The following is a 13,358-nucleotide window of genomic DNA, read 5'->3' on the forward strand; positions in this document are numbered from 1 at the left end:
TGTGTATCTGCATCTCTTCCAGGCAAGCTCGAGTGAAACACATATATGCACGTATACTTGAGAGCAACGGCAACCCAATGAGAGAGGGAATTAAAGGAGGTAACCGCCCGTCCAGAGCCCGGTTCTGCAGGAAGAACTTGCCAGTCTTGCCAGTCATGTGATACTTGTGTCCAGTCACACATGTGTATCTCTCCTCTTTGCAATTCTCTCCCCCTTTTTTTTATCCCATCCCTCCCTCTCCTGATGGTCCCCCTACCACCATCTTTCACTCTACCTCCTTGCCTTTCTCTTCACGTCTCTTCGTCCTTTCTTTTGCATTCTCATTTCAAATCAATTTCAATTCCACCTGTTTTAGTGGCATGACAAGTTTGTTCTTGTATTGCCGATGCACAAACAAACACATTGTCTCTGCATAAACTGTAACTAGCTTAGCCTGGTGCATCACACATTCAATGTAAAATGCACCCGCAGTCAGAGCACAGAGTTCCACAACCAATTGATCAAAGTGTCAGACCACGTTATTATGCTCCGAGGTGAGAATTTACCCTTGTCTTACACGCTAGAATTTTGTAGCCTGGACGGAAGTTGGCAGAAGTGCACAGAACAGGATCGATAAGCTCAGTGAACATCTGTCAATCAAATATATTTTATTTGGTGTAGCATTTTTATGATCAAATTGTCACAAGGAGCTGAACGAGGCAGGAGAGGATTCCATCACGAGGCAGGGCACTCCCCCGCCCGCACATCGCAGAGACGAGGAGAAACCCAGCAGCTCACGTGGATTCCTGGGAGATCCTGGGAGGAGGAGGGTGGGGGGGTGGGGGAACAGAGAGCTGGAGATATCCCTTCCACCCAGCCAGTGACGGAGGCCCCAGCTGCCCCCCCCCCCCCCCCACCCTCCCCAAAAAAAAAGCACAAGAGGCAGGAGCCAGAGCGGGGGTGTATTTTTGAGGGGGGAGGTAGAGGAGATCCCTCCTCCCGGCTCTTAACTCAGGGAAACCCCTCTCTTCCTCTGCTTGCAGTGCCAGTGTTCTCCCTCTAGGGGGCTCTGCAAATCTCCAGCAGTAATGAGATTCAGAAACTGCAGGCCCTTATGCAACCGCACACAAACGCACACTAAAAAGCACACCATCTCCCTCTCTCACGCGCTCTAAATGTGTGACTCCAATGAGCTTTATGGCCAAATCTCACACAGTACATAATTAAAATGGTATTACCAGTGATGGGATTGAGACAAAAATAACAGCTGTAATAATATAATTGCTTTCTCTATCAGTGCTGCAAGCAGTTACATTTTTCATTGTATCTACTTACCTTGGTCACATGGACTCATATAAAACAAAAATTTAAGACAAAAATTAAGCTAAACCACGGTCAGATATCTGCCAGGGTATAAATGCCTCAAAAAGACATTACCTACACTTAAGAGATGACCCAATGTGCTAATAATGTTTAGGATACTTCAATAGCAAGTGATCTTTTATCATTATTGCTGTGGGGAACAAGGTATTTACCCAAGGAATAAAAAAAATTATGTATAATATGGAGAAATGGCAAGATGATGGCATTGATCATTTTCAGTGCCTGTAATAGCCTGTAATGTTTGACAGAAATACGTAATGACAATATGACACCAAAAGTGCAACAAGTCAGTACACCTTCTTCAGATTTAGAGAGCTGCTTAAAAATGCTACTTGATTTGTGCTGATTTTGGACCCATGAAAGACTTTGGACAAATGTAAGATTCCCAACCTGCATCTTATCTAAAACCACGTATTTCACAAAAGGTAAAGATCTAATCCAAAGATCTCATGTCCACTAGCTGACTTTGCCCTTCCATAAATAAAATATGACTGAACCCCTTGTGATGGATGGTAGAGAGAAACTCATAGGACAGAGCAGATGCATGCACAAAACACCTAAATATTGAGAAACATCTTTTTCAAGTCTAACATCACCAAAATCATCAACAAAATGATCTGCTGTTATTATTAAAGACAGTGCATACATAATGATTGTTATTATTTTATTATTAACATTTGCAATTTGTACTTGAGCTTAAATCAGTACACCTTTATTAGCAAGTCTCCCAGCACAAAACTCAAATGTTACTTCATTTCCTTAATTTACATGAGTACCTGGCACAAATATCGTATATTTAAGTAAAACAATTGCACGGAATTACTGTATGGAAGTCTGGAATGTGATTATACTGCATAAAAACAAAATTAAATTAAAAATAAAAACATCATAGAAAAAAAATAAACTTACATTTGTAGCTTAAAGAATGCACAAGCACTTTGTCCCAGCAGAACTGATAATGCAGATCATCTTTTTTTAGTGTGATTATTTGCAGCAGATTTATTTTTATTACAAAAAAATTACATTCCTTTTCTCTTTGTTAAGCTGAGTACGTGACCCACCAGTGGAGACAGGGGAAGTGATGCGGTGCAGTGCAAATGCCTAGACAGAAAGAGATAAAAGGATTTGCCCTCAGGTTACTGTATGTCAGTATGGCTTCCTTCCACTGTCTCCAGGGCTGGGTTTGGGATCTTTAAATCTGTGCTTCTGAAGGGGGGGGGGGGGGGGGGGTACATGGTCCCACAGGGTGGTAGGTCAGGGGTGCATGAGATATGTATGAAGGAGTAAAACGTATATCGGGCGTATACAGAATTGGTGTGTGATAAGAATTAATAGGACTGAGTCACCACTATGAGGGGGTACTCAACACCATGTACTAAGTGCAAAGGGAAAACCAACAAAAAAAAAATTCTCAGCACCACTTCTTGACCTCAACAGCTGGAGGGCTGCAGAGAAATGGTCCTTTTCAAAAAAACAGTACAACGACAGTAAAACAGTAAAATAACTCAACAGTACAAAAAGAGACAAAAACAAAATGTCATTTAAAAACTCAGAGCGCACTGTGAATCAGAGAAATTCGGGCAAATCGCTGCTGCACTGTCACCTGAAACCTGAGGCTGACAGTAGTGGCATCGGGTTGCAGCCGAGGAACTTGGCTCGTAACTGGAACATCGCAGGTTCAAATTGGGGGCAGTGCACCGCTCTTCTCACCTTCCAGAAAGGCAATCAACCCAAGCCCAAACCCACTTCAGTAAGTAATAAGTTATGGAAAGGGATAATGTAGTATGCAGATTACGAGCGATTCAAGTCGCCGTGAACAACGGCGATATGGCGACTGCTTACTGGATAATGGTAACAGTTGCTGAGCCCATCGCACCTTGACTGTGGTCATTTTAAAATCCTAGCTCAAGCTCCAATGAAATGAAAGTATAGCACGCTTTAAAGCACCATCAACCAAGACAAACAAAGAGACTTTACTTTGAAATTATTTCTCTGGCAGTTTGTTCTGTTGTCCTACTTAAAAATGAAAGCTTTAAAAGCTAAAAACAACAGCAATCTCGTGAAGGGATGAAAGCTTATTCACAGACATCACTAATACTATGTCTATGTGCATACTGAGTTATCAACCATTCAGGAGCCTTTTTTTGCCCATTTAGTGTTGTTATTGCTCCCCCTGCTGTTCCCAACTGGCATTACACCTCAGACTTTAACAATAGACTGTCAAACGACTTCAGACTCCATCCCTAAAATAGCACTCTATACAAGTACAAAGCAGAACAGAATCTCCTCAGTACCTCCCCGCCAGTTCAAGATTCCGCAAGGTTAACCCGTGTGTGACCGCACCCTGTCAAAACTCCGATCTTCTGCAACGTACAAACTCAAACCAGCTAGGAGTCCAATTGCTTTAATCACCTCAATTGACTGATCAAACGGAAGATCGTGAGCTGAGATTTTTACTTGCAGAGACTGCGAAGGGATATGCGACAGTGTCCTTAACTGACCTAATTCAGTGTTCCCAGCGATTTCAGACACACACACAAAAGGAACAGATTTTAATGAGTCCTCCAGTTCAGAGCACTGCCGTTAATGACGGAGTCTAGCACGCACCTGCGAGAAACTTTTCTAAGGTCCCGACGGTGCTGCCAGCAAACCTTCAGGGCCTTGCTGCCCATGTGACAATACCAGGTGAGTCACCAAGACTCACCCAACCACACCTGCAGAACGCCACTCGTCACATGCTAACTACACTCCACTAAAACATACATTTTACAGCTCTCGTGTACAGAGGCTCGAATAAAAAGCACAGACCACATGCCTCCACAAAATGGTGTCTTGCTAACTAACTGTAGGGTACTCTGTTATACTAAAGCAAAATGTTTTTTTAAAAAAAAAAAGCCTATTGATGTTATTGCATTGGAAATCTAGTGATGACGTGATCAGTAGCTCCTTATGGGTAACTGACCGACACTGCTGAAGTGCAAGGCCAATGAGTGACACATAAGAGAACGGCATTTGGGTCATATAGAGCCCACAATAAATAGGACTGGATTTCAAATGAGATAAAAAAAACATCTGGGAGAGATGTCTCACAGGAACACTCTCCTCTGTACTGTGTATTGATCAGGAATGCCTTCACACCCCTACTGCTGCCCCTGAGATGCACCTCGCTCCAATGCCCAAACAGCACTCTGTGTACACAGCCACTCCCCTGGTTACAGACATGCTCTGCAGCAATGTCTGTGTGAGATTCACTTCAGACAGTGCAGTGCTTGGATGTGCTCTCTCTGCCCCGGCAAGCACTTCTGTAGTCAGTGAAGCTTCTCTACAGCGGGTTGTAATGTAAATGTTCAAACAGAAAAATGCTGCTCAATCAAACACAGCTCATACCACAACTTTGCACAGGGACATCTTCATTCCTGTACACAGCAAAGATCAATTGCAGAAAGTCTGCAGCGGCTCTTGTGATTGGACAGAAAGGAAGACAACAGCACAGCTGACTCTGATGTCACAATCGCTGTGTCTGACCAATAGGAGCCAGATTGGATGAGGAGGCATTTCAAACAGACGTGTTCCGGAAAGACTGATAGAACAAACCTCCCTTTGATCCCTGAATGCACACACGGCCATTATACAAGGAGAGCCGATGCTTCACAAGAAAGCAGAGGATATGGCACAGATAAAGTGTCATTAAAAATGAAGCAGCCCAAAGGGGACGTCACCACCTTTCCAGGCATTGGATCTATTTATAGACCTGTTCCAAGAAGATGCTCATTCGCTTTCAAAAACTCCACTGTATCAAAGGACAGTGCCTTTTTGTTTTTATCATTCTAGTTTTAAACAGACTGACAAACTGGAAGCAGAGCTTGTCTTGGTCCAAACAGGAATCCACGTCATGACTGTAGCTCTCCCTTCATCACTCTTTCTAGCATGCATCTCGTCGTTCCTGTCAGTCAGTTAAGGGTCCCACAGTAACTGTCCCATTTCTTTCATTCACAAAGGACCTAAGCTACCCACCTGATTAACATGCTGTCATAATTAGAAAGAAAGCTGACCCCAAATGCAATCTTCTCTTTGTACAAGTTTATAACCTTCTTAATGAGTAGAAACTGCTTAGTGTAGGAGTTGCTTCTCCTGCCTCAAGGGGGCAGTATGGAATAAATCCCCGGTGAAAAAGGAGGTTGAATGCCATGTTCGAAGCGGAATAAAGAGATGGGCATTGTTTCCTTTATGGACACGTGTGCGCGCACACGCTTACTTCTTGGTTTCAAAAACGATCCTAAACAGTCAAAGCCTAAACAATCATAGAGATGATGATGATATCATGGAATGCGTTCACTGAACATGCATGCATGGCGAGTCAAGCAAGCAAAGGAGGCAAACAGGAGAAGCTACCCGGGCACAACAGAGCATGACTGAAATATGTATTGTACAGGACCAGCGTGACCGAAGCACCCTCCTTTGAACTTTCGGTCCTGTCTGCATATATCCATGGCTTTATAAGCCCTTTAACTCTTTACTGTTAAATGTGTTAGCGCACAATAAAGATAATAGGAACTGAGCTGTTGGTGTGTGTGTGTGTTACATTTGTGTGATATACATACATGTGTCTGTGTGTGTTGTGTATACGTGCGTAAATGCACGTGTATGTGTATGTGTACGTGTGTGTTTCTGTAAGTCAGACAGACACACAGACAGACCCAGGGACAGCAGGGGTGTTGAGGTACAGGACAGGGGGAAGCTCAGGGTGTTTCTGTAGTCGGTGAGGTCTTCTTCTTTGGCTGTTTCTTCACCGTCTTGCTTTGAGTCTGAAAGAGGATGGAGCGGAAAAGACAGAGAGAGGGAGAGACTGAAAAAATTAACAGAAACAGAGCGTGCATAGAGAGCAAGACAAAAGGAAGACAAGAGCCAATTGTTCCAGACAGAGCTAGCAGCCCACTTCCACATTCACCACCAACAGCTTCCCAGAAGCACACTTCAAACAATGAATCAATGACATCTGAGAAAGCTTACCAATACTGCTGTCTGGCCGCCTAATTTCACCATCTACCCGCTCATTCCCTGAGGTGGAGTGAAGCCATGCTTTATAGTCTCTTTGCTAGCCAGCTGTAACCAAAACATCCATCAAATGTCCTAATATTATTATTACTAACTTTTATTTAATCTGGAAGTCTCTTTAAGTAAGGAGCTCTTTTTTGGAGAGAGCTAGCTGGAAAGTCAAATGTATACCACGTGGCAAGCAAAGAACACTAACCAACAGGTCTGCTGAGGTAGCAGTCTGTAAATAACTCAGGTATGTGCTAATCTAAAAAAAAACAGCTGGCATGGCAAGATTCACTTCTCTTTAACAACTTTGAGGCAGAAAGCAGAAGAGCTGATACTGAGAATCCAGGTGTTCATGGGGTTTAGACATGACTACTGATTCCATTTTTCATACTGGGAGTCGGGAATGAGTTTGATGGACAGGCTTTCTGTGCTTAGGTGTGCTTGTGTGTGTGCGTGTGTGTGTGTGTGCACGTTTACTCTCTGTTCATGGTACGTGTTTGCGTGTGTGTGTTGGGGAGATGGGGTTACCTCTGCCTTTGTAGTGGTTGGTTTCTTGGCCTTGACACTGGCAGTGCGTTTGGGGACCTTCTCTGCACCGTCCTCATCAGACTGTTCTGTCCTGGAATCCGAGTGGTCCCCGTCAGCTTTGGAACCTGGACGTGATTCGTCAGTAGGTGAGGCACGGGCTGGGGGGTGGTGCAGGGATGAGAGAAAGAGCATTGTGTCTGGGGACTCACTCATCTTCTAATTCCTCTCTCCACCCTTCTGCCTTCCTCCTCTCTCTCTTCACCTTCTCTCTCTCTAATGTTAACACAGACTTGGTCCACACACCTCTCTCTCTTATTTCTTTTTCCATTAACTGTACTGGCTGTTAAAATGGTTGCAAAACAGTGGTTTGTAAAGCTCACAAGTACTCTATGGAACCTGTGGTTCCAGACACCCTAAGACAGAATTGCTCAAACAACATTAAGACCCCAAACCAAAGTCACATGCCTACCCTGACACCCTAAGCCTTGACAGTCTGATAACAGTCTTACCCACCAATCAGTGACAGCCTCATTTACTTTTCACCCACCAATGCCTGAAACCCTAATATACCCTTATCTACCAATTACGTACAACATAGCACACTCACACCCATCATTTCCTGACAATCTGACTAACCAATCAATCACACTCTAATCCAGGCTTAATAACTGATCACAGCCTCCCCAATACAGTTACAAACACAAACATTTACACCCACTAACCTACAATTACTCACCAATCACTGTGCCCCTAACTTACTTACAAACACCTTATACCCACTCACCTGCAATTACTCACCAGTCATGGCAAATACACTTACAAACACAAACACACCCACTCACCTGCAATCACTGACAGATCACTGCTTCCCTAATAAACTTACACACAGAAACACTTACACACACCCACCTGCAACAACTCAATCACTGCATCCCTAATAGATAAAATAGACAAAAATACTTACTCACCCACAATTCACAATTTCCTTTCAACACAACCCCCACCCCCACATCACCACCAAAAAAAGTGACTTCAAAATACTGATAACAGAATGCTGACCCCCTCTCCCGCCCCCCCCCCCCCCCAAAAAAAAAGAAAGTAAAACAACAGCATTAGAGTTTTCACACTCCTGGTATAACACACTTTACATTCAACCAGCTATGGCTGATAACACCTTGACACCTTAAGTCGAACAGACTACACTACCCAGGAGCACACAGTACTCGTTCCGTACCTGGGCGGGCCGTGCTTTTCCTCGGCACTGTGCTGCCCCCGCCTCCCGTGTCACTGGCGGGATCCAGCAGGCTGGACGTAGAGCCGCGCAGACGGGCGTCAGACTTGCGCAGGCGCTGCAGCTCCTCCTCGTCCTGTATCAGCGTCAGGTCGTGCATGCTGAAGCTGCGCAGCTTCTCCGACAGCACGTCCTGCCCCTGCGGACCGCAGCACAACCTGTGACCACCCGGTGCCTCCCTGTGAAATCTGTGCAGCATTTACGAGTAGCAACAAAATCCTGAGTAAGTGAATCTGCGCAGAATCTGCGCATATACTGCAGAGTATGATGCCCTGGAATATGACCAGACCCACCTCACCTGCTGCACAGATCGGCTGCGCGCACCAAACATCTTACTGTCTGCGCAAGGCTTCACCCTGACACCCTGGAAACGCCACAGCCCTACAGCGGAGGTGACCCGGCCGTGCCCCGGGGCGCCCCCTCACCTTGGAGGCCGCCGTCACGGCCGCGCTGGCGGCAATGTTGAGGCCCCTCTTCCCGAAGCGCATCATGGTCTCGTAGCTGCGGTCCCGGGCCTGGCTGATGTACTCATCGATCTCCTGCAGCGCAGAGGGAAGAAGAGTAGCACGGGTCTGAGAGCGGGAAGCCACACAGGACAAGACGGGGGAACTAACTCCGGCGGTGGAGGAGCACGTCTCACCTTCTCCTTCTTGGACAGAGCGGGGTGCACAAACTTGCGGTAGAGCACGCTGGAGCCCTTGGTGTAGGGAGACAGGAGCCAGATGACGAAGGCAATCTTCAGCTCGAAGTAAAAAGGGAACCTGGAGACACAGAATGGCATGGGGACACTGAGAGAAGAGGCTGGCGCTCTGCCTGGCGCAGACACATTACATTATTGTCATTAAGCTGACACTCTTATCCAGAGAGACTTACATAGGTTACAATTTTCACGTTACCCATTTATACAGCTGGGTATTTACTGTGTGCTACTGTGGCTTTATTACCGTGCCCTAGTGTACAGCAGCAGCCCCAGTGGGGAATCGGGTGAGCTGGGATACAGCAGAACAGCCGGAACAAGCTCTTTGCCATCTCATTTTGCCAGCTGTGCCTCCCGTTTTACTGTTTTTACCTCCTGTTTTGTTGGGCTGTGCTCTGTTTTTAATCAACTGCTGTGTATTTTATTGTTAATAATTAATCGTGGATAATTATTCTAATTACCGTTTCTCATACACTGCACCTTCCTCAATGTTCTGTGGACCTCTCTGCTTTGAGTTTAATAAAGTGATACCTAATTAAAATGTGTCATTACTGATGCATTTGTAAAATATAAGGGATGGAAAGGGGCCTGTCTGAGTGGTACTGAGATGGTAACAGGGGCATCATGGAGAAACGAAAGCAAAAATGTCAACTCACCATGAAAGGACGATGTCTGTGAGTGTCTCTGCAGTGGTGAAGATGGCAAACACTATCCAGTACATCATCCACTTGACCTGAATTAAGACACACACACAATTCAGGATATTTAGACAGAATTATGAATCATATTTGACTCCAGGCAAGCAGGCCGTGGTCTGCGGTTATGCTGTATGCCTCCATGGAAGTAAACTCCTGTATTCACTGTGTCATTTTTGACAGACCTGGCTACACCAAGAGCATCAAGGATCTACACCCTCTGGGGACCAAGGATCTGGGAACAGGTAGATGCCAAACACTGATGGTTGAACACGTGCTGGTGGTACATAAACACATAAACAACCACCAAAGCGAGGGCCTCCCTCCCTTCCTCCTCCTCCTCTCAATACCGTCTCCCAGAGCAAACTGTTCCCTGGTTCGGCAGTTTCCATGGCAACCGGCAGCAGATGGCTCACTTAGCGGCACTGCGCAGAGGCAGCGGGTAAACACTGAGAATGCTCTTCCGCGGACACGAGACGAACCGGGAAGCAGCCCTTTCCAGGGTCCCCATGGATGACAAAATGCGTCACCTGCTCATATATCACCACCACCATCATCATCATCATCATGATCAAGTCTACTCATTGCCAATTCCACTAGCACGTGCCCCTCCCCTGCCCAAACAAAGCCTCACAGGGTTTCGCACGGTTGTTCAGACCCTGAGCATCATGGGAAAAAAGAAAAACACAAAGAGAAAGCAAGACTCAGAAGGCAGAATCCTCACATATTCTTTGACATTCTTCGTCTTCACCGCCTTGTAGGAGGAGTAGGCAGGGTAGAGGATCCCGAAAGACAGGCTGTTGAGGGAGAGAGAGAGGGGGGCGTGTCATCAGGTTTGTTACCCTGCGCAGATCGCATTGCCTGGACCCTGTCAAGACACCCACACTGGAAGTCCCGTACAGGGAACACTGGCAGACTGTAACATTCTGATGGTGCGTGACATCAAGACATCATGATGATTTAAAAAATCGTGTGATAACGGTGAGAAAACCGCAGTTACACTGACAGAATTTATGTGACCAGAGCTGTGCCACAACATGGGTAATTGTGTGAAAGGACCCTTCATAGTTTTACCTTGATGCACTGTGATAACAGTTAAAAACTCCACAAGTGTGCATGTGCATTTTCTTGATGTTAAATTTGCTGCCAAAACATTTCCTTTTTTGGCTGGGAAGTGCATCACACCTATTCTTACCCACTTTATATTCTGAATGAAAAAAGAGCAAGTTTAGACCATGAAAGATTTTTTAACTTTGTTTTCTTTGCATTGTGACCTGTTTCCAGTTGGTTAAAAAAAAGAAATTAAAATGACCCAATTCAGGCTTTCTTTAAATCATTTGATGAATAGTGCCTAGGTTTTTCCAGGAGAATGAACAAATGTTAACTATTTGGTGATGTTACTGGTTCCATTAAAAATAATAATAAATCACTGTGTAATTCTCAAAGATTCTTTCTACAGCAACCATTTTCCTACAGCTACACTAATATATATATTTAATATATATATTTGCCAAATTAGGTTGTTTCAAAACGGATTCATAAAGGGGACTGAAGATCCCATTTCAAGCTGAGTTTTGGTCTGCACAAAAAATAGTTACAGGTAAATGTCACACTGCTGCAGAGAGTTATTACGCATGCAGTGAGCTATTAATGCATGGCAGAGTATAGCAGGATTTGGAATAGAAGCAGTGTTTTCAAAGCTTACAGTAGACTGCAGGTGAAATGAGCAGCCTAACTGCACTGGATCACTTGATCTCTTTATTAAACCTCTGTTCTTATATCCTCGGGTTGGAAGAAAAAAAAACCCTCTCTCCGAGCATTTTTGAACATTGGAAGCAATTTGTTTTGTTAATGCACTTTGACAAACATTTCAGGTCAAGCTAATTGTTACTTTCCACTGCCTGTCTCCTTACACAGAGAAGCTCTATTGGTATCTATATGTGTAGGAAAACATCACAAAATCTGAAGAACTAAAAAAGAAAACACAGGACACCTCTTACTCCTACTGAAATTTCACCCATCTGGCCTTGACCGGAAAATATGCTTATTTCTCAGACAGGTGCTGGGCTCAAAAGCATACGCTACAAACCACTTCACATATTTTGACATTGTTGCTAGGGGCTAATAAAGAGCCAGCGATTGTATTTTACAGCACTACCTGATTTCTGACCACTGACTGGACCTCGGCGGCCTGGTCCTTTTGACCTGTTGCAGTCATTCTACTCAAACACAACCTAAACGCCTATGGTCCGTGGCCTTGTAGTAATTCTCACAGCAGGAAGAACCATACGCTACCAGCCGCTGGCTTGGAAAACTAGTGAAGACGCCATAAAAGAGATATTCTGTGAATTAAAATTATGCAAGGGATGCGTCTTACTGGGTCATCAAAATATGTCATCATATACTGTAGTTCATATGTTAGATTCCGCCTTTACGCTACTGAGAAATAGCGATATTATTGAGGCGAATTAAGGGAGAGTTGTTGCACCTGTAATGTCTATCAGCGCTGAGTTTGTTCCACGACACATCACCAAGCTAGTGCTGTGTGCGCTTCACATTTTCGATATTTATTTCTTACACGCATACATTAAATAAAACATGGCAATCATAAAGAAAAACGTCGAATCTGATTTGCCATGCCGCTCGCTCGCAACCGGAATGCGTGTTTACACTGTTAAATTACGGTCTCTATTGAGAAAATCAATGTGGGTGTTAGCTTGCTAGCTCATTGTCAGTAAGTAGCCATATGCTCGTTGTGTCCCTGTGAATGCAACATCAGTGAGTCATTCGAGCAATGGCACTTGTACTGCAATCGCTAACATTAGCTACCCAAAATCTTCCATAATATCGCTTATCATGCCGGCCAGGCAAGGGTGCTGTATCGACGGCGTTGTCAAACACGGGTCGACGGAACATGCACAATCAAATACTTACACCACTATTCTCGAGATCATCCAGGACACCATTTTGATCTTAATGTTTGCTTAATATCAAAGGAAAATTCCCCCCATTACCACACCGTCCTCTTAAAATAACGCAAAGCTACTCGGCAGCTCCGTTTCTCGGTACTGGCTATTTTACATGCATTCAGACCGGAGTCCTATCGTCACATTGTTAGGTGACTTGTTTCTCTCTTAAAGGGCACGCGCAAAGCGGCGGATTTTTTTTTAATTATTACTTTTTTTTACATTGCTAGCTATACGTAAATAGACCGCTGAAATATGTTTTTGTTTTTTTTTTCCATCGGTGATACGCCCTATTACGTTTTAAAGACGTGCGAATCGATATTAAGTATCCCCCGAGGCATCAGATAAGCCGCTTGTACACGTTGTACAGGTAGGTCTCTGATCAGAATGATTTTGCTATTTCCAGGAAGACGCTATTCCATCTCTGTCCCAGGGTCTTCCAACAGTCAATGGGAAAGGCGTTTCACCTTACTCATCTTGCTGACCTCATCTAGATGTTTGGGGGGTTGGATGAAGTGTTTTGGAATCTTCCATCGTGTCTTGTAAAGCAGAAAATAAAATGATCAGAAAAAAATGTCTGTATCAGTTTAGTACACCCCACACAGTAATATCAGGTGTTTTATTTCTTATCACACAACATAGTTGGAGTTAATATTGGATTAACGGTGTGTCTTCCCCCTATGTGTCTCAAGACACCTTTAGTGAAACAGAAGGGTTCTGTAGCAGGATCCCACATAATAGAAATATTCTGCAAATGGACTCCCTAGCCCAGACTC

General features: G+C 44.5%; 1 protein-coding gene across 2 annotated transcripts; it reads right to left on the reverse strand.

Annotated features, from left to right (window-relative positions):
- Positions 1–5,994: 5,994 nt before the first annotated feature.
- On the reverse strand, positions 5,995–13,033 carry LOC118775543 (receptor expression-enhancing protein 2-like). Of its 2 annotated transcripts, none has more exons than XM_036525513.1 (8): positions 12,551–13,033; positions 10,341–10,413; positions 9,578–9,654; positions 8,865–8,985; positions 8,650–8,763; positions 8,168–8,363; positions 6,934–7,091; positions 5,995–6,167 (listed from the first exon to the last, which is right to left on the reverse strand). In XM_036525513.1, the coding sequence occupies exons 1-8, from the start codon at positions 12,580–12,582 to the stop codon at positions 6,102–6,104; spliced, it is 837 nt and encodes a 278-aa protein (XP_036381406.1). In that variant the 5' UTR covers positions 12,583–13,033; the 3' UTR covers positions 5,995–6,101. The 2 variants fall into 2 exon arrangements, with proteins under 2 accessions (XP_036381406.1, XP_036381407.1); XM_036525514.1 differs by having other exon boundaries at positions 6,934–7,058; positions 12,551–12,582.
- Between the last annotated feature and the right edge of the window lie 325 nt (positions 13,034–13,358).

Source organism: Megalops cyprinoides, chromosome 3 (assembly GCF_013368585.1).
Source record: "Megalops cyprinoides isolate fMegCyp1 chromosome 3, fMegCyp1.pri, whole genome shotgun sequence".
Taxonomy (NCBI): Eukaryota; Metazoa; Chordata; class Actinopteri; order Elopiformes; family Megalopidae; genus Megalops; species Megalops cyprinoides.

Bases quoted from the DNA above. Each gene is read 5' to 3' on its own strand.
- LOC118775543 (XM_036525513.1), bottom strand. From the start codon at position 12,582: ATGGTGTCCTGGATGATCTCGAGAATAGTGGT. The intron at 10,414-12,550 runs GTAAGTATTTGA...CTCCCTCAACAG, and splicing joins ATGATCTCGAGAATAGTGGT to CCTGTCTTTCGGGATCCTCT. The intron at 8,986-9,577 runs GTGAGTTGACAT...CTGTGTCTCCAG, and splicing joins ACAGACATCGTCCTTTCATG to GTTCCCTTTTTACTTCGAGC.